The sequence below is a fragment of the Rhinoraja longicauda genome, chromosome 17, assembly GCF_053455715.1.
Source record: "Rhinoraja longicauda isolate Sanriku21f chromosome 17, sRhiLon1.1, whole genome shotgun sequence".
Lineage (NCBI taxonomy): Eukaryota > Metazoa > Chordata > Chondrichthyes > Rajiformes > Arhynchobatidae > Rhinoraja > Rhinoraja longicauda.
The window spans coordinates 42,541,618-42,563,020 of NC_135969.1; the positions used below are offsets into that span (position 1 = coordinate 42,541,618).

The 21,403-nt window shown below is 45.1% G+C and overlaps 1 protein-coding gene across 4 annotated transcripts in view; it reads left to right on the forward strand.

The window, feature by feature from the left end:
* fhit (fragile histidine triad diadenosine triphosphatase) overlaps nucleotides 1-21,403 on the forward strand; it is a 782,425-nt gene that overhangs the window by 468,261 nt on the left and 292,761 nt on the right. For all 4 annotated transcript variants that reach the window (XM_078413896.1, XM_078413899.1, XM_078413898.1 and 1 more), the window contains exons 3-4: nucleotides 7,211-7,356; nucleotides 14,756-14,785. In XM_078413896.1, coding sequence (XP_078270022.1) covers nucleotides 7,211-7,356; nucleotides 14,756-14,785 — 176 coding nt within the window. The remainder of the gene's footprint in view (nucleotides 1-7,210; nucleotides 7,357-14,755; nucleotides 14,786-21,403) is intronic.

Below are 21,403 nucleotides of genomic sequence, written 5' to 3' on the forward strand. Positions count from 1 at the left end.
CAGCTTCAAGCAGCTTCTACCCGACTCCGAGAGCTGCAGTGGAAGATCTCACTGTCCAAACGCAGCTTGTTACGGTGAAGATCAAGGCTATCTGCCAGCTTCAGATAGCGGTGTTGGAAGAATTTACAGGTTATCACTGTGGCCTAGCTTTCTGTCCTCCTCTGGGGGTCTTTACTGGGGGACAGATTTACCTTCTATGAAAGGGGCAGCATTTTGCGTGGGGCAAGTTTTTTATACAGAGGGTGGTGGGTGCCTGGAACATGCTTCCAGAGGTGGTGGTGGAGGTAGATATGATAGTGGCGTTTAAAAGGCTTTTAGATAGGCACATGGATATGCAGGCAGTGGAGGGCTATGGATCACGTACAGACACATGAGATTAATTTACCTTGGCATCATGTTTGGCACGGCATTGTGGGCCGAAGGGCCTGTTCCTATGCTGCCCTGTTCCATGGTCCATGTTTTTTCTGGAGGAATACATCCATGCTGTCAACCTCCCACAGAGTCAATGCCTTGCATTTTAATGCCTTACACTAGGCTAAGCAGTGCGAGGGAAAGAAATTGTGCAACAACTTACCTTAATTTATGATTTCAATTCTTGATAGATTTTCATTTTATGCATTTGGATGAGTGAAAAATGCATGGACGAAATTCTAAAAATATGACAGTATTTGAATGATTTGACCTGTGATTTAAAGTGGCCAATTAGAGGCCAATAAACCCTTTGACCCACCAAGTCTGAGCTGACTATCAAACACGAATATACACCAAATCTAAATGAATCTTTAAAAAAAATTAACATTCTTATCAACTCTCCCTAAATGACATTACTTATCGACGTACTGGGGGCAATTTACCAATCAGCCCACACGTCTTTGGTGTGCGGGGAAAAAACGCAGGAGAAACCCATGACGTCACAGGGAGAATGTGCAAACTCCACACAGAGTGTAGCTGAGGTCAGGAATAAAAGCAGTTCTCTGGCCCTGTGAGGCAGCAGCACTAGCCGCTGCATAACTGTGCTTTAAAAGCTTAAAAATGTAGATGCTTACAGCACACAAGGATGCTTCATCCCAGTATTTCTGCAATATACCTCCTCGTGAACCTAAACTACACAATCACGTTTTCTTGAAATGTTTTGTGTAAAAAAGAAAAAGCACTTTCAGTTTAGATTCCATTTAATTTCATCAATAACAAGAATGTCTAAATAGTTTTGTTGAATCAGTTTGCTTATGTTAATTGGGGCCCAGTCAGAAGTGATTTGACCTGCACCAAGATGTTTGAACATCATTTCAAGAACTCAATACAAAGTCAATACTGAAGACAAGCAGATGTTTAGTTTAGACACAAAGTGCTGGAGTAACTCAACAGGTCAGGCAGCATCTCTGGAGAAGTTTAGTTCAGTTTAGTTTAGTTTAGTTTAGTTTAGTTTAGTTTAGTTTAGCAATCCAGCACAGACACAGACACAACTCAGCGGGTCAGGCAGCATCTCGGGAGAGAAGGAATGGGTGACATTTTGGGTCGAGACCCTTTTTCAGACTGATGTCAGGGGAGGGGGCAGGACAAAGATAGGATGTAGTTGGAGACAGGAAGAAAGGCGGGAGAACTGGGAAGGGGGAGGGGATAGAGAGGGGAAGCAGGGACTACCTGAATTGGGAGAAGTCAATGTTCATACCGCTGGGGTGTAAACTGCCCAAGCGATATATGAGATGCTGTTCATCCAATTTGCACTGGGCCACCCTCTGACAATGGAAGAGGCGCAGGACAGAAATGTCAGATTGGGAATGGGAGGGGGTGTTAAAGTGCTGAGCCACCGGGAGATCAGGTTGGTTGAGTCGGACTGAGCGGAGGTGTTGAGCGAAACGATCGCCGAGCCTGCGCTTGGTCTCGCCGATGTAGAGAAGTTGACATCTGGAACAGCGGATACAATAGATGAGGTTGGAGGAGGTGCAGGTGAACCTCTGCCTCACCTGGAAAGACTGTTTGGGTCCTTGGATGGAATCGAGGGGGGGGGGGGGGTAAAGGGGCAGGTGTTGCATCTCCTGCGGTTGCAGGGGAAAGTACCTGGGGAGGGGGTGGTTTGGGTGGGAAGAGACAAGTGGACCAGGGAGTTACGGAGGGAATGGTCTCTGCGGAAAGCAGAAAGGGGTGGAGATGGGAAGATGTGTCAGTAGTGGGGTCCCATTGGAGGTGGCAGAAATGTTGGAGGATGATTTGATGTATGCGACCATTGTCAGAGTGAGGCCCAACGAAAAATTGGAGGAACAACACCTCATATTTCGCTTGGGCAGTTTACACCCTAGCGGTATGAACATTGACTTCTCCCACTTCAGGTAGTCCCTGCTTCCCCTCTCTATCCCCTCCCCCTTCCCAGTCCTCCGACCTTGCTTCCTGTCTCCGACTACATCCTAGATTTGTCCCGCCCCCCTCCCCTGACATCAGTCTGATCAGACATCAACCCGAAATGTCACCCATTCCTTCTCTCCTGAGATGCTGCCTGACCCGCTGAGTTACTCCAGCATTTTGTGTCTACCTTCGATTTAATCCAGCATCTGCAGGTTTTTTTCCAGCACAGAAACAGCCCTTTGACCCACCGAGTCCACACTGACCATCAAGCACCCATTCATACTAGTTCTGTGTTGCTCCACCCTCACATCCACTCCCTAAGCCCTAGGGACATTTTTTTTACAGCGGCCAATTAACCTACAAACCTGCTCATCTGTGGGATGAGGGAGGAAACCGGAGTACCCGGACGAAACCCATGCAACCACAGGGAGAACTTGTAAACTCCACACGGACAGCAGCCAAGGTCAGCGTCTATGGCTCTATGAGGCAGCAGCTCTACCAGCAGCGCCATTATGCAGTAAAAAATAGTTTTCAATACTGACCAAACAAAAACTTAAAAGAAAGAGACTGTGAGAGTAGCTAGACAATTTAGTTTTAATGTGTTGCATTGTAAATGGGGAACATTACTTTCCTACAGTTGTGACGTAAATGAGGGATGAAATGAGTTAATCATCAGTCTGATCTGACTCCTGGATTTCTCGGAATAGTGGTCAGTGGTTGGCCTTGCATTAGATTCCCATTGGAATGTAAAAGTAGGAAACGAAAATTGAAGGTTTGTTTATTATTGTTACGTGTTCCGAGATGCAGTGAAAAGCTTTTGTTTGCATGCTATCCAGGCAAAAAATACTACAAATGAATACAATCTAGTCGTCCACATAAAGGATAAAGAGTACAACATTTAGTGCAATGATATAACATTGAAGGTCATCATATTATTGAGAGTAGGTATTCATACAACACAGCATAAAGAAAAGTATACACTGGAATGTGATACATAACAACTGTGCATATTGCAGTTCACATTCTGTCAGAGTGTATGCTGAGTGGTTTATCAGCTGAACTACAAGAAGCCAAATTATTTTCAAATGTATTTAAAGGTTTCAAAGGTCTTTTATTGTCACATGTACCAATTAAGGTACAGTATAAGAAAATAACTGCAGATGCTGGTACAAATAGAAGGTATTTATTCACAAAATGCTGGAGTAACTCAGCAGGTCAGGCAGCATCTCAGGAGTCTGAAGAAGGGTCTCGACCCGAAACGTCGCCCATTCCTTCTCTCCTGAGATGCTGCCTGACGTGCTGAGTTACTCCAGCATTTTGTGAATAAATACCTTCAATTAAGGTACAGTGATATGCGAATTACCACACAGCCATACAAAAAAAAAAGCAACAAGACACACAACTACATAAACATCGACCACGGCGGATTCCCCGCAATCCTCACTGTGATGGAACGCAAAAAAGTCCAATCCTCTTCCTCTTTATTCTCTTTATGCTGCAGTCGAACCATCCGTCAAAGCTCCTGCAGCCGTGGTCGAAGCTCCCGTGACGGGGCAATCGAAACGCCCACGTCGGGGCAGTCAAATCTCCTGTGGCTTGGAGTTCCCGAAGTGCGTCTCTGACCAGAGCCCGCAGCTCCGTGATTAAGTCCGCAAGCACCCACGGTTGGAGTTCCGAGGTCGATCCCTGGCAAAGGAATCCTGGGCTCCGCGATGTAGGCACCCGCGGTGGAGCTCTCGAAATCGGTCTCCACCAAAAGCCGCCAAGTCCTCGATGTTAGGCCGCAGTGGGGACGGAGATACGATACGGAAAAAAATCACATCTCCATCGAGGTGAGAGATTAGAAAAAGTTTCCCCCAACCCCTCCCGCATAAAACAAGCTAAAGAACATACATTAACACAGACTATTCAACACAATGAAGGAAAGGACAGACAGACTGTTGGCGAGGCAGCCATTGTTCTTTATCGAGTGTCCAATTAGGGTCCATGGGTCATTATTGTTCTATGACTTTTTATTCACAAAATGCTGGAGTAACTCAGCAGGTCAGGCAGCATCTCGGGAGAGAAGGAATGGGTGACGTTTCGGGTCGAGACCCTTCTTCAGACTGATGTCGGGGGTGGGACAAAGGAAGGATATAGGTGGAGACAGGAAGATAGAGGGAGATCTGGGAAGGAGGAGGGGAAGGGAGGGACAGAGGAGCTATCTGAAGTTGGAGAAGTCGACGTTCATACCACCGGGCCGCAAACTGCCCAGGCGAAATATGAGGTGCTGCTCCTCCAATTTCCGGCGGGCCTCACTATGGCACTGGAGGAGGCCCATGACAGAGAGGTCAGACTGGGAATGGGAGGGGGAGTTAAAGTGCTGGGCCACCGGGAGATCAGTTGCGTTAATGCGGACCGAGCGCAGGTGTTCAGCGAAGCGATCGCCGAGCCTGCGCTTGGTTTCGCCGATATAGATAAGTTGACATCTAGAGCAGCGGATGCAATAGATGAGGTTGGAGGAGGTGCAGGTGAACCTGTGTCTCACCTGGAAAGAATGTTTGGGTCCTTTGATGGAGTTGAGGGGGGAGGTAAAGGGACAGGTGTTGCATCTCGTGCGGTTGCAAGGGAAAGTGCCCGGGGTTAGGGTGGTTTGGGTAGGAAGGGACGAGTGGACCAGGGAGTTGCGGAGGGAACGGTCTCTGCGGAACGCAGAGAGGGGAGGGGATGGGAAGATATGGCCAGTGGTGGGGTCCTGTTTTAGGTGAGGGAAATGTTGGTGGATAATATGTTGGATCCGCTGGCTGGTGGGGTGGAAGGTGAGAACGAGGGGGATCCTGTCCTTGTTGCGAGTGTGGGGATGGGGAGCAAGAGCGGAGCTGCGGGATGTAGAAGAGACCCTAGTGAGAGCCTCATCTATAATGGAGGAGGGGAAGCCCCGTTTTCTGAAAAACGAGGACATCTCGGAAGCCCTAGTGTGAAACACCTCATCCCGGGCGCAGATGCGGCGTAGACGGAGGAATTGGGAGTAGGGGATAGACTTTTTGCAGGGGACCGGGTGGGAAGAAGTGTAGTCCAGATAGCTGTGCGAGTCGGTGGGCTTGTAATAAATGTCCGTCACTAGTTTTTCTCCTGTGATGGAGATGGTGAGGTCCAGAAACGGGAGGGAGATGTCAGAGATAGTCCAGGTATATTTAAGGGCAGGATGGAAATTGGAGGTGAAGTGTATAAAGTCAGTGAGTTCTGCATGGGTGTAAGAGGTAGCACCAATGCAGTCGTCGATGTAGCGGAGGTAGAGTTCGGGGATGGGGCCAGTGTACGTCTGGAACAGGGATTGTTCGACGTACCCAACAAAGAGGCAGGCGTAGCTAGGGCCCATGCGAGTGCCCATAGCCACGCCTCTGGTTTGGAGGAAGTGGGAGGAGTCAAAGGAGAAGTTGTTGAGGGTAAGAACCAGCTCTGCTAGGCGGAGGAGAGTGTTGGTCGATGGGGATTGGCTGGTTCTACGGTCGAGGAAGAAACGGAGGGCTTCGAGACCATCCTTGTGGGGGATGGAAGTGTAGAGTGACTGGACATCCATGGTGAAAATGAGGGAGTGGGGGCCTGGGAACCGGAAGTTATCCAGGAGATGGAGAGCGTGTGAGGTGTCTTGGACGTAGGTGGGGAGGGATTTGACCAGGGGGGATAGGATGGAGTCGAGGTAGGTAGAGATAAGTTCGGTGGGGCATGAGCAGGCAGAGACAATGGGTCTGCCGGGACAATTGTGTTTGTGGATTTTGGGTAGGAGGTAGAATCGGGCCGTGCGGGGCTGGGGAACTATGAGATTGGAGGCACTGAGGGGTAGTTCGCCGGAGTTGGTGAGGTCGGTGATGGTGCTGGTGATGAAGGTCTGGTGTTTATCGGTGGGGTCATGGTCCAGGGATAGGTAGGAAGAGGTGTCTGATAGTTGTCGTCTGGCCTCGGTGCGGTAGAGGTCAGCACGCCAGACTACCACAGCCCCTCCCTTGTCAGCGGGTTTAATTATTAAGTCCGGGTTGTTGCGGAGTGAGTTGAGGGCTGCACGTTCAGGAGGGGAGCGGTTGGAGTTAGTCAGGGGAGTGGAAAATTTGAGGCGGCCGATGTCACGCCGGCAGTTTGAAATAAAAAGTTCTAGTGGGGGTAGTAGGCCATACTGGGGGGTAAAAGTGGAGGGGGTCCGTTGGAGACGGGAGATCTATGACTTTGTTGTGATGGACTTCAATGGCTTTCATCCCCAAGCTGTTGAGTTACCAAACATGCACTGAGGAGCATTCATATTTTCTGTGTTATCAATCATAGTGTTGCATCTTCGGTTTAAATGCCACTCAGTTGATTAGCACAGTCGGCATGAGTGCCCTTGTAATTTAAGCAATAAACTTCAAGGTTCAGTTTAAGGATTATGAAAATTGGGTTTTACCAACTGTAAAATTGCTGCCAGAAGTTGCATGTTGTGGATTTTGAACTTGGCCTGATGGCCTCATGTTTAAACCCTCAGTCTCAAGTCCAACCGTGATAACATTACAAAGATGTTTGATGATTATGATGAAAGGGGAAAAAGAATATTTCAAGACCGTAATGTGAACTTGACAGGAGAAATTTGTGTAATTTACTTGCATCATTTATTGTTTAATGAGAAATTAAAGGCTCTAATGAAGCTGGGAATGTTCATTACCATTGCTGTAATAATATTGACAGTCGTATGACCTACAGTTCCTTGCTTTAACTTTGAACGTACATTCACGTAACATGCAAAAACAAAGTGAATATCTCGCGCATGGAGGGACGTTCCACTGTTGTGTCGTTTTGGTTTAGAGGTTAGGTGCGGTCTATTTTCTTTGTGATCCTTGAACTTCCTTGACTGCTGACAATGAAGATGTGTTGGTGTGTCCGGTCAGAGTGGTGGAGCGCTACCGAGACCTTCAACCAGAGGAAATCACTGACTTGTTCCAGACAAGCCAAAAAGTGGCAAAGGTTGTGGAGCAACATTTCAAAGGGACATCTTTGACCATTAGCATCCAGGTTTGTGATTGCTTTTAATAATGAGTGACTTGAAAAATATTCATTCTGTATGATTGATGAAGTACTTATAACGACCATGACATTGAGGAATATGAAGCATGTGCGTTTCTGTCGGTGTTGCCCAGTCGACAGACTGAATGATTTCTACTACCGCATCTCTCTACCTACTACTGCTTAGTCCGCCTGGACCTACCTGATCTCCCAGTTGCTAAACACTTTAATTCTCCTTCCCATTTCCCACACTGACCTTTCTGTCCTTGGTCTCCTCCATTGTCAGAGTGAGGCTAAACGCAAATTGGAGGAACAGCTTCTCATATTTCGCTTGGGCAGCTTACAGCCCAGTGGTATGATGATTGATTTCTCTAACTTCGAGTCACCCCAGCATTCCCTCTCTCTCCATCCCTCCCCCACCCAAGTCACACCAGCTTCTCATTTTCACCCAACAAATATCCGACAATGGCCTGTTTCCTTCAGCATTGTTACTTTTTTGCATATCTTTCATTCGTTGTCCTATATCTCTCTACATCATTGTGTATATCTCTAATTTCCCTTTCCCCTGACTTGTCTGAAGAAGGGTCTCGACCCGAAACGTCACCCATTCCTTCTCTCCAGAGATGCTGCCTGTCCCGCTGAGTTACTCCAGCATTTTGTGTCTACCTTCGATGCTGCCTGACGCGTTGAGTTACTCCAGCTTTGTGTGTCTCTCTTCAGTTTAAACCAGCATCTGCAGTTCCTCCATGCACACTACATCTTTCCTGTTGTTTCATATCACTGTTCACTGAGTCTTCCTTTGTGTGGCTGTCAATGTGATGAGGTTTCACCACATATGGTTTTGGGCAATTCTGGCATTGTCCCAGCAGATTAAACTGATTATTCAGTGGAAGAAAAACAATCAACTGAAAGATAAAGGCAGATTGGCAAAGGATGAAAGCAGCTAGCCATCTGCAGCTCATCTTTTACATTTTTGACCAAGTGCTGCTCTCTTTCTCCTGTTGCCAATGGAAGGTGGTTCCATCATACAATTTCCTTCAGTACACAACCATCGTCCTTTGTTGCCAGAAGCAAAATACTGCAGGTGCTGATGAAAAGCAAAGAACTTGGCACAGCACAGCACAGCACAAAAAAAAAACAGGCTCCTCAGCCAAAAATGTCCATGCCGAACACGATGGCCAGTTAAACTAATCTCCTCTGCCTGCACGTGATCAATATCCCTCCATATCAATGTGCCTTTCGAAAAGCCTCTTAAACACCACTAACACATCTGCCCCCACCAGCCTTGGCAGCACATTCCAAGCAGCTACCACCATCGGTTTAAAAGAGTCTCCCCTCCACATCTCCTTTAAACTTTGCCCCTCTCACCTTAAAGTTATGCCCACTTTTTCTTTGACACCTTCACCCTGGGGGAAATGTTCTGACTGTTAATCCGCATTATGCCTCATCATTTTATAAACTCCTATCAGGTTTCCCCTCAATCTCCGGCGTTCCAGGGAAAACAACCCAAGTCTGAATGAAATATTTCAGTGATTGAGTTCTACTTAAATTGGCAAGTAAGAAGAGGGGAAAGAAAATCGGGTTGGTGTTTCTGTAAATCTGTTTCCATCCAAGATCAAAGGTGGACTTTTCTTCAGTCACAAGAATTTTGGATTGGACTTCCCCCAGGTGTGGTCACTACACTTAACCTGGGAAATAAAGCTTCAGTCCCATGAATGAATGAAAGAAACAACAAGGAAACAGGCCTTTGGCTCACCGAGTCCACACTGACCACCGATCACCCATTGACACTGGTTCTATGTTATTCCACTTTCACATCCGCTCCCTACACATTCGGGGGAAGTTTACAGAGACCAATTAGCCTCCAAACCCACACATCTCAGGGATGTGGGAGGAAGTCAGAGCACCCGGAGGAAAGCCACACGGTCGGTCACAGGGCAAACTTCACAAAGAAGATGGTGGCCAACTGCAAACCGATGCAGTCAGAGAAATGAGGAAATTAGTGACAGGTGCAATTTAATGTGGAAGAGAATGTGAAATTGGTTGGAAGAGCAAATGGTGTAAACATTGGTGCATAGGTGTCAGAGAGTGCTGGAAGAGTGAGGGACGGGAGAGACTCACTGGGTTGGACCCAAATGTGGTTTTCTCATTAACAAAATAAACCTCATCAAGTCAAACGTGTTTAATTATCACATGTACTGTTAACAGAACAATGAAATTCATATTTACAGGCATTACAGGCTTGTAAACACAATACACATAGATAATAAATAATAAATGACACAGTATATTATTTATACATTATTTTAAACAATAATAATATTCATGTGTTATGCATCAATATTATTATAGATATATTATATGTAATATATGATACTGGTGCAAAAAAATTAAAGACCTCAGTGAAACCAAAGGTATGTAGGTGAGTAAGATGCCATATCCTTGAAAAATACATCGTCGTGAGAGGAACAGATAGAGTGGATGGTGAGAGTTTTTTTGGAGAATACAAGAAGCAGGGTATGTAATCTCAAGATAAGAGGCAGCAATTTAAGACTGAGTTGAAACATTCTGCAGTGGGAAGTTGGTGAGGCTTTGGAATTGTGCACCATGGAGCTCTGGATCCTCGCTTAGTGAATGGCAGCCTGTATATTCAAGATCGAGATCGATTCCTTTCATGTTCAAAGATTTAGCAATAATTATGAGGATCAGGTGGTGATGAGGACGAAAAGGGGGAGGATTAGCCTTGCATTTATTCAATCGTAGAGCATGCCCACTGTTGCCACTGTTATTAACTTTCCTTTTGCCTGGCGGCTGTTTAGCCTCTCCGTCTGGCTGGTAGTCGGGCAGGAAATATGATAAGCTATTTTTAATGAGATCTTGCAGCATATTTGCCAGGAGCCTCAATTTTTCCGCATCAGAATTTTCAAATTTCAACCTCCTCCATCTTTCCCTTGTAAAAAAACGCAGCTATTGCCGCAGAGTGGCACGGTGGCACAGTGGTAGAGTTGCTGCCTTAAAGCGCTTGCAGCACTGGAGACCCAGGTTCGATCCTGACTACGGGTGCTGTCTGTACAGGGTTTGTACGTTCTCCCTGTGACCGCATGGGTTTTCTCCGAGATCTTTGGTTACCTCCCACACTCCAAAGACGTACAGGTTTGTAGGTTAATCAGCTTGGTATAAGTGTAAATTGTCCCTAGTGTGTTTAGGATAGTGTTAATGTGTGGGATCGCTGGTCGGTGCAGACTCAGTGGGCCGAAGGGCCTGTTTCCGCGCTGTATCTCTAAACTAAACTAAACTATTGGATCATAGAACAGAGAGTATGCTACAGTACAACAGTGGAATAGACCCTTCAGCCTACAATGTCCTGAGCAAACATGATGCCAGGTTAAACTAATCTCCCTACCTGCAATTTCAATGCTAGCATTTACTGTATATCAAGAGGAATGGAATACAAAAACAGGGATGTAATGCTGAGGCTCTATAAGCCGTTGGTCAGGCTGCATTTGGAGTACTGTGAACAAATTTGGGCCCCATATCTGAGGAAGGATGTGCTGGCTCTGGAGAGGGTCCAGAGGAGGTTTACAAGAATGATTCCAGCAATGAGTGGGTTAGCATATGATGAGCGTTTGACGGCACTGGGCCTGTACTCGCTGGAGTTTAGAAGGTTGCGGGGGGACCTCATTGAAACTTACAGAATAATGAAAGGCTTAGATAGAGTGGATGTGGTGAGGATGTTTCCACTGGTGGGAGAGTCTAGGACCAGAGGTCACAGCCTCAAAATTAAAGGGTATTCTTTTAAAAAGGTGAGGAGGAACTTCTTTAGTTTAGGTATTCAAACTTGTGACATAGCAATGACTCGAGGATAGGGTGTTGCCTCCCTGGTGCCAGGGTCCAAGACGTCTCAAACCGATTGCCGGGCATCCTCAAGAGGGAAGCGGTGCAGCCGGAAGTAGTTGTGCATGTAGGCACAAATGGCATGGGTAAGATAGAGGAAGGAGGTTCTGCAACACGAGTATAGAGCATTAGGTAGGAGGCTGTAAAGCAGGACCTCTAGGGTGGTTATCTCTGGGCTGCTTCCAGTACCTAGAAATATAGAAAATAGGTGCAGGAGTAGGCCATTCAGCCCTTCGAGCCAGCACCACTATTCAATATAATCATGGCTGATCATCCAAAATCAGAACCCCGTTCCTGCTTTCTCCCTCTATCCCTTGAATCCATTAGCCCTAAGAGCTAAATCTAACTCTATCCGATAGGAGTAGAATGAGGCCAGTAAATGGGGAATTAGGGGAGGGCACCAGTAAATGGGGAATTAGGGAAGGGCACCAGTAAATGGGGAATTAGGGGAGGGCATCAGTAAATGGGGAATTAGGGGAGGGTACCAGTACCTCTTGCTAGTGAGGGTAAGAACAGGGAGATACGGGAGCTGAATGTGTGGCTGAGGAGTTGGTGCAGGGGGCAGGGATTTAGATTTCTAGACCATTGGGATCTCTTCGGGGCAGGGGTGACCTGTACAAAAGGGACGGGTTGCACCTTAACTGGAGGGGGACCGACATTCTGGCAGGCAGGTTTGCTAGTGCTACACGGGTGGGTTTAAACTAAATCGTGGGGGGGGGGGGGGTCAACAAAACAACATGGAAGCGTATCCGTGCAGTTTACGGGCAAGAGAGTGCAGGAAAGGTCACGTTTAAACTAATATGGCAGGAGAATGGGAACCAATGCAGGGAGACAGAGGGCCATAAAATGAGGGCAGAAGCAAAAGATAGAAGGGAGAAAAGAGGGGGCTTTGTGCCTTAATGCGAGGAGCATTCGTAATAAAGTGGATGAATTGAATGCATAGTTAGTTGTTAACGGAAATTATATCGGTAACCAAGGCTGGGAGCTCAATTTGCTGGGGTATTCAATATTCATGAAGGATAGACAGAAAGGAAGAGGAGATGGGGTGGCTTTGCTGGTTAAAGAGGAGATTAATGCTCGAGGAAATTGGCCAGAGGAAGCAGCAAACCGGAGGACCGGGGGAAATTTAGAATTCAACAGAGGACAAAGGGGTTAATTAAGAAAGGGAAAATAGCGCATGAAAGAAAGCTTGCTGTTAAAGCTTCTTTAGATATGTGGAGGAAAAGATCAGTGAAGACAAATGTAGGCCCCTTACAGTCAGAAACAGGTCAATTTATAATGGGGAAACAAGGAAATGGCAGACCAATTAAATTTGGTTCACTCTTCCCTAAGGAAGACACAAACAATCTCCCAGAAATACTAGGGGATGGAGGATCTAACATGACGGAGGAACTGAAGGGAATCCACATCAGTCATGAAATGGTGTTAGGTAAACTGTTGGGACTGAAGGCAGATAAATCCTCAGGGCCCGATGGGCTGCATCCCTGAGTACTGAAGGAGGTGGCCCTAAACATCGTAAATGCAGTCTAATGTGGATAAATGTGAGGTTATCCACTTCGGTGGCAAGAACAGGAAGGCAGATTATTATCCATGGTGTCAGATTAGGAAAAGGGGAGGTGCAACGAGACCTGGGTGTGCTTGTACATCAGTCACTGAAAGTATGCATGCAGGTACAGCAGGTAGTAAAGAAAGCAAATGGCATGTTGGCCTTCATAGCAAGAGGATTTGAGTATAGGAGCAAGGAGGTCCTACTGCAATTGTACAGGGCCCTGGTGAGACTGCACCTGGAGTATAGTGTGCAGTTTGGTCTCCTAATTTGAGGAAGGATATTCTTGCTATTGGCGGAGTGCAACGTAGGTTCACCAGGTTAATTCCCGGGATGGCGGGACTGACATATGATGAAAGAATGGATCGATTGGTCTTATATTCACTGGAATTTAGATGAGAGGGGATCTTATAGAAACATATAAAATTCTTAAGGGATTGGACAGGCTAGATGTAGAAAAAAATGTTCCCGATGTTGGAGGAGTCCAGAAGCAGGGGTAACAGTTTAAGAAGAAGGGGTAGGCCATTTAGGACTGAGATGAAGAAAAACCTTTTCACCCAGAGAGTTGTGAATCTGTGGAATTTGCTGCAACAGAAGGCAGTGGAGGACAATTCACTGGATGCATTCAAGAGAGAGTTAGATACAGTTCTTAGGGCTAACGGAATCAAGGGATATGGGGAAAAAGCAAGAACATGGATGATCAGCCATGATCATATTGAATGGCGGTGCTGGCTCGAAGGACTGAATGGCCTGCTCCTGCACCTACTTTCTATGTTTCTATGTTTCTTAAGTCAAAGGGTAGTTAATCTGTGCAACTCATTGCCACGGAGGGCTGTGGAGCCAAGTCAGTGGATATTTTTAAGGCAGAGATAGACAAGTTCTTGATCAGAACAGATGTCAAGGGTTATGGGGAGGAGGCAGGAAAATGGGATTAGGTGGCAGAGATCAGCCATGATTTGAGGAAGGCGGAGTAGACTTAATGGGCCAAATGGCCTAATTCTACTCCTATAAGTTGTGAACATGATCCATATCACTTTATTCCCCGCATTTCCATGTGCCTATCCAAAAGTCTTTTTAATGCCACAGTCAAATCTGCCTCCACCACCACCTCTGGCAGTGCTTTCCAGACACCCACCACTCCCTGTGTAAAAGAACAGGTCATTTAAAATTTGCCCCTCTCACCTTAAAGCTATTCCGTCTTGTTAAACATTTATGTTTAAATAGCAATGAGAAATAATAATTTTTAAAATATGTACATACTTTTAACACAAGATAATTACGGTAGACTGCAAATGAATTAAGCAATTTAATAGAATGATGCTAATTTCATTGAGCTATTTAATTTCTCACTGTGAGTTTCTATTTTTGATTACATGAATACATTTCAAAGAGCTTTGTAAGAAAAATATTTATTTTCATAAACTTTCTGAAGGCAAAACTGCTTTCTATTAAACATTATTGCTCGTGTTCAGAGTGAGTTTAGTTTAGAGTTACAGTATAGAAACAGGCCCTTTCACCCACCGAGTCCACGCCGACCACCGATCATCCGTTTACACTAGTGCTATGTTGTCCCGTTTTCTTATCCATTCTCTACGCATTAGGGGCAATTTACAGACGCCAATTAACCTCCAAACCCACACATCTTTGGGATGTAGGTGGAAACTGGAGCGCCCGGAGGAAAGTCATATAGTCACAGGGAGAACGTGCAAATTCCACATAGGCAGTGTCTGAGGTCAGGATGAAACCAGGTCTCCAGTGCTGTGAGACAGCAGCTTTACCCGCTACGCCACTGTGCCGCCATCTTACTGCTCAACTCGTCTACAAAACTGATTCCAATACAAAACTGATTCCAATCACATTCAGCTGGTGTATCTTAAACTGTTTTTTCAAATTAGTACTTTAATTGACAGTCACTACATTATTGTGAACCATTAGTACCCCTTGCTTATCTCTGCTTCCTTCTTGTAGGATGGACCTGAAGCTGGGCAGACCGTGAAAGTGAGTAATTTTTAATATTAGTTTATACTGTTTAAACTGAAGATATGATTCATGATTCCTTTGTTGGAACAGGGGCTGTATAATCTGAGTTATGAGTCCATTCAGTTACATAACTGTCACATTGTAGCGACCATAGAGAATGGTCCAGGTCGTCGAACCCTCGGATTGGCCAGTGAGGTCACGTGTGAACGCGACCATGGGGATTGGTCCAGGGAGCGACATCGCTGATTGGCCAGCGATGTCATGTGCGCTTTTGGCGCCCGAAATGTTTAGTTCAGCGAAGTCTTCGAAGAAGACAGTAAGTTTTTGATGGTTGTCCTTTACCTTGTTGTTTAACTCTGTATTCGAATATTGCGGCTGCAATAAACTTCCTTTACAACCAACAAGTTTTCGGACTCGCCATAACATTATCATTTAAAAGCTTAATTGTTTTAGCAGTAGAATGCTATTTATCATTCTTGCTAAGAAAATTGATTTAATATTTATTCAGGTGTTCTTCAGGAAAGAAATTGGAAACTAAATTAGGCACTGAAATTGGATTGGACGATTAACACATGTCTATTTCCGCTGGTTAATGGCTAAACATATCTGTACTCAGCCAGTCCTAACTAACCTGGTCACTTCCTTGCACTCAACAGTATGGGGGTCAACATTATAATTTGCTGGCACCGATCGAAGTTAACCTCTCCTTCCTTAAAGGGGAAGAGCATGTGTTTTATTTCCTGTGCTGGTGTAGGAAAGTGATCCTTTAGATTTAGATGTATTATTGTCTTGTGTACTGAGATAGCACGCGCACTATCTAATCAAATCAGATAATACTACACATGAATACAATCAAGCCAAACACAAGTAGAACAGTTGTAGTGAAGAGAAAATTACCAGGATACAAAGTACTGCAGTAACCCAGTGGGTCAGGCAGCATTTGTGGAGGGAATGGAGTTTGTAATGGCAACTTTCCGACTTTTCCAATGACTTCTTTTCCACTTGCCATTACTACACAGGAAGTCGGAGCGATCTTACGCAGACCAGGCTTTCTTTATTCTGCATACAAGTTGTAGCTGGCTGCTCTGTCCCTGGTCTGTCCAGTCGTTGGTCTGGTGAGAACTGTAAGCTCTCCCTCCCTGTGCCTGTCACTTCCTGTCCCTTATGCCCATATATATATATATATATATATATATACACCACCCTGTCCATCTAATGACCGCCCTCAAGTGTCCAAAATAATGCAGCAAGATACATCCAGACAAAATAATATAATATGCCAACAGTAGCTAGTCTAAACATAAATGGCTCCAAAAGAGCTATCGGTTGGGACCCTACTTCAAGATTGAAAAAGAGACTGGACCGGAAACGTCATCTCTCCATTCCCCCCACGGATGTTGCCTGGACCACTCAGTGCTTCCAACACATTATATATTGCTCAAGTGGATTGAGATCACCACTCCATCTCTAAGTTTCTGAGTTGATGACCAGGTAATGTTGGCATTCTGTTGGGAGTCAGGCATTTTCCCATTGTGTAGATTGTGGAGGCCCACTCCCACCGAACTAAAGTAAACGACTCCGGTCAAAAAGAGTCACGGTCATGGAAGGAGTAATCACGTTGCTCTCTTTCAGACTAACAATCAGCCTGATCATCTTTTTTTTGTTATTTCTTGTTATTTTCCAAGGTAAATAAACAACAGAAAGAGTGTGTGTTTAGTCACCCCAAAGTGTCTAACATCCAATGAAGATCATAAGCGATAGGAGAAGAATTAGGCCAATCAGCCCATCAAGTCTACTCCGCCATTCAGTCATGGCTGATCTATCTCTCCCTCCTAACCCCAGAATGAAGAACTAGTCGTGGAATGACCCAAAATGCTGGAGTAACTCAGAAAGTCAGGCAGCATCACTGGAGATCATCGTTAGGTGATATATCTTCAGGGTCCAGACCCGTCATAAACGTCAACTATCCATGTTCTCCAGGGATCCTGCCTGATCCACTGAGTTACTTCAGCAATTTGTGTCTTTCCTCGGTCAACCAGCATCTGCAGTTCCTTGTTTCTACAGAAGAACGAGTCACGTCTGGTCAATGTTGTAACACCGGGAAAACAGTGAGCACTTTACTCCTCGTAAGTTCCCACAAACAACGAGTCAATCACCAGGTAATCTGTTGAGGCGTTCTTGGCCAAGACATTGGGGAGGGGGGGGGGTAGAATCTCCAAAGCTTTTCTTGAAAATATTTTCTGTGTTATTTTGAAATCTACCACAGAGAGTAGACAGAGCAGTGGTTTAATCTTTCATCCGAAAGACAGCACTTCTGAAGGTGCCGTCAGTACTGCACTAAACTGCCAGAGTGAATTACATGCTCAACTCCCTGGAGTGATACTTCTATCCACAACCTTGTGATGCACAGATAGCTACTCACTGATTCCATTTTGCAATAAAAAACAAAAAAAACATACATTTCTGACATTAATATTCACGACCTTGCTGGTATTAGCTTCTGATTTTTTTTTGGCTAGAATCCCTAATTAATTAAACATAATTGGCTTAGAAGAGACTTAACAAGCAGTACCTGCAAATGTTCAGGATCGTGATGATTTCCCTGGAGCACTGGGTAAAGTATAAAAAGCTCCACAAAATCAAAACTCCGCCAGATGAGAATCATTGAAAGTTTGATAGTTGGCAGAATGTATTGGAAGAGCGGGGAGATGTTGATCTGCGATCTGTCCACACTTAACATCTGAGTAGTGGCTGCTGTCTGTGTGCTGGATGTCTGTGTTTTATCTCCCTACATAGCCCTGTTTCAGAACGCTAAACTGCAATATTTCTCAGCTTCTGCCTCATCTTGGAATGAGCCAGATTCAAACGTTCACCAAAGGTAGACCCAAAATGCTGGAGTAACTCAGCGGGCCAGGCAGCATCTCGGGAGAGAAGGAAACATTCACCAGCTTGATTTCTAGTTTTGTTGCACTGAGAGTGCTTGCCTCACTCTGGTTAATATGTTGTACCTCTGTACAATCTTCTAAACATACTTGAGTTCAGTTTAGTTCATTGTGATGTGCACCGAGGTACAGTGAAAAGCTTTTGTTGTGTGGTATCCAGTCAGGGGAAAGACAACACATGATTACAATTGAGCCATTTACAGTGTACAGATAGATACATGATAAGGGAATACCGTTTAGTGAAAGGTAAAGTCAGTAAAGTCCGCTCAAAGATACTCGAAGGGTCTTCAATGAGGTAGATTGTAGTTCAGGACTGCTCTCCAGTTGCGGTAGGGTGGTTCAGTTGCCTGATAAACAGCTGGGAAGAAACTGGGAGGTGTGTGTTTTCACACTTCAATACCTTTTGCCCTATGGGAGAGGGGATAGGAGGGAATGGCCAGGGTGCAACTCGTCCTTGAATGTGTTATCTTGGACATACGAATGTATTAACCTGACCAATACCATCAAAAATATTTAAGAGTGCTCATTTGTAATTTGAACCTATTTACTTGCCAGGCTTTGCACTACCACTCCTTTCTTCCTGCTATCTTTCCCCCCCCCCATCCCCTTCCCCACAATCAGTCTGAAGAAGGGCCCTGACCCAAAATATCAGCGATATATGTTCTCCGGAGGTGCTGCCTGACCTGCTGAGTTTTTCAAACACTGTGTCTTTTTTTGTAAACCAGCATCTGCATTTCCTTGTTTCCACTCCGTAAAAGTAGTTATGTGTGGTTGTGCTTCTTTTGGAGATGATAGCCTATGTTTTTGGTCCATTATTGTCAGGTGCACCGAGGCGCAATGAAAAGCTTTTGTTTACGTGCTTTCTATTCAATTAGATAATACTGTACATGGAAGCAATCTAACTAAACACAAGTACAGCAGGAAGAGAGAGCAAAGGGAAAAATATCAGAGTGCAGAATATAGTTTTCGCCATTGTGGCATAACAGTTCCGGAGAAAAAGGCCCAATGTCTGCAATGAGATAGGTTGGAAAATCGGTCAGAACTCCAGCTTATGGAAGGACCGTTGAGAAGTGTGATAACAGAGGGGAAGAAGCTGTTCCCGAGTCTGGTATTATCTGATCTTCCGTCAGCACATAAAGGTTAATGGAGCTTGATCGTCAAGCTTTCCTTGTTCCTTACGGTGGGAGTGCAGCTAAGTAGCTGTTTTCCTTTAGTTCTCTTTTTCTCGTATTTTTCCTTAACTTTCTGTTATTATAACCTGAGGTGCTGCCTATTTCCACAAACAGCAATCACACTCTGGTATTACAAGCAGCCTCTGATCTTGGGCAGTGAGCCGGATGGCACTGCAGTCTTTGACCTGGACTGGGTTTGCAGTTCCTCGGCCACTGAGATATGTTGAACCTAAATACTTGTTCATCTTTGTTTAGGTCAACAAACTTAGCACTGACCAAGATTGAATTGGTAAAGTTTTTTAATGAATATGGCATCTATATACTAAAACTCTTGTTTGTTTGTTTGTTTGTTCCTGAACTACAGCCAAAACAGTATACAACAGCGCAACAATTTTAGGACCACCTTATTCACCATCGTCCTTTTGGTGCTAATGGAAGAAGTTTCATTGAAATCGGTGTTATATTTTTTAAGTTATTCACATTTTAAAGTTTAAATCTATCTCCAAGGGAGGGAGGGAGGGAGGGGGGAGGAAGGAGGAGGGAGGATAAGGGGGGTTGAGGGGGATGGATTGGGGGGAATGGGAAGCGGGAGCGGAGGAGGGGATGGGAGGAGGGGGGGAGAGGGAATGGGGAGAGGTGATGAGGAGGGTGGGAGGAGAGGGTGCTGCACCAATGCAGTAGAGGTTTGGGCCCAACGGGTCTACTTGGTCTAGTTCCCCATAACTGTGACTCACTGCTCTACCACATGTTGTTCGTGAACTGTTGTAAGTTCACTCTCATCCTAATTGTGAGGTCAATTTGTAATTAGGACCGTGCAAATTGTTTTCAGCTTCCAACGTGAGAAATATCACCTAGATCAACCTCACATGTTAAGACCCGCTGGGTTCTCCATGAGAGTAGATAGTAAAGGTTTCGAGCGATATGGACCAAATGCAGCCAAATGGGACTAGCTTAGTTGGGGCATCATGGTGGGGAGCATGGATAAGTTGGGCCGAAGGGCCTGTTTTAGTTCTGCACGGCTCTGAGTAGAATCAGGGCATGAGTTAACCACTTATAGTATCTGTTCTTTGCACAACTTGAGTCCTATTTAAACAGGATATTAGTTTAGTTTAGTTTAGAGATACAGTGCGGAAACAGGCCCTTTCGGCCCATTGCCGACCAGCGATCCCAGCACATTAACACTATCCTATACCCACTAGGGACAATTTTTACATTTACCCAGCCAATTAACTACAAACCTGTACGTCTTTGGAGTGTTGGAGGAAACCGAAGATCTCGGAGAAAACCCTCGCAGGTCACGGGGAGAACGTACAAACTCCGTACAGACAGCACCCGTAGTCAGGATCTAACCCGGGTCTCCGGCGCTGCATTCGCTGTAAGGCAGCAACTCTACCGCTGCGCTACCGTGCCTCTCGTTGTGCCTTAAAAAGTCCTGTTCGCATCAGGATTTCTATAAACGAGTCAAGAAAGTTAGCGGGTTTGTAAATCTGAGTAACACAGCTAAACCCATGTGGCTTATTGGCGACTTAATGTGCATTTTCTATGATTTTCTTTCAATTACAAGAAGTCCTATCCACAAACTATTAGTTCCTGAAACTGGATGATCTTCCGTGGTGAAATTGGTCGACAACCCAAATACATTTGTTATCATGATCAGTGTCCACATATAATACTTAAGCCCCATAATGATTTGAATTGTTGAAATTCTGTTTGCTTTGGAATTAAGTTTGATCAGATGTGTGTTCCCTGGAGCGGCCCAGTATGCAGAATAAAATAAATAAATATATAAAATGCATTTACAGTGAGGTTAGTCTTTTCAGGGGAAATCTGCATTTATATCAGCAAGCAAAATCAAAACTTGAGATTTAATGGCTTAGGAGCTGTACAAATGGATTTTCATGGCCTTGTTCCAACTGGCACCACCTGCTTTACTCTCACAGTGCAGAGATTGAAATTGGTTTTAAATTATTTATTTTTCCACTTCAGATGCAATATATCAGTTATAGGGAAAGTGACTATTAAAAATAGACACTGAGTGATATAGAGCAGGGATTGGGGTCATTTTGCTTTGAAGAGCATGTAGTCACAACACCATGTGCTCCCTTATCACACACACTGGTGTGACTGCAAGTTGTTATTTTGATGCCATCTGTCTGGTGTCACTGTTATTTTTTTGTTGGCATCCAGGTATTTAGTTATTTGGAAGTGCATTACCACTGGGTGACTGCACGTGGTCTGCCTCCCAGACTTGCCAATATATATTTCTGCTGTGCTCCTGGACATTTCATCAATAGTTGAAATCAAAAACTGTAATTATAACTCTGACAAGCTAGTGCAACACAAGGATCAAGCCGAATCTTTTAATCATTTCCTAACTGATAGGAGCAGAATTAGGCCATTCGGCCCATCAAGTCTGCTCCGCCATCCAATCGTGGCTGATCTATCTCTCCCTCCTAACCCCATTCTCCTGCCTTCTCCCCATAACCCTTGCCACCCGTAATCTTTAGACTTTAGAGATACGG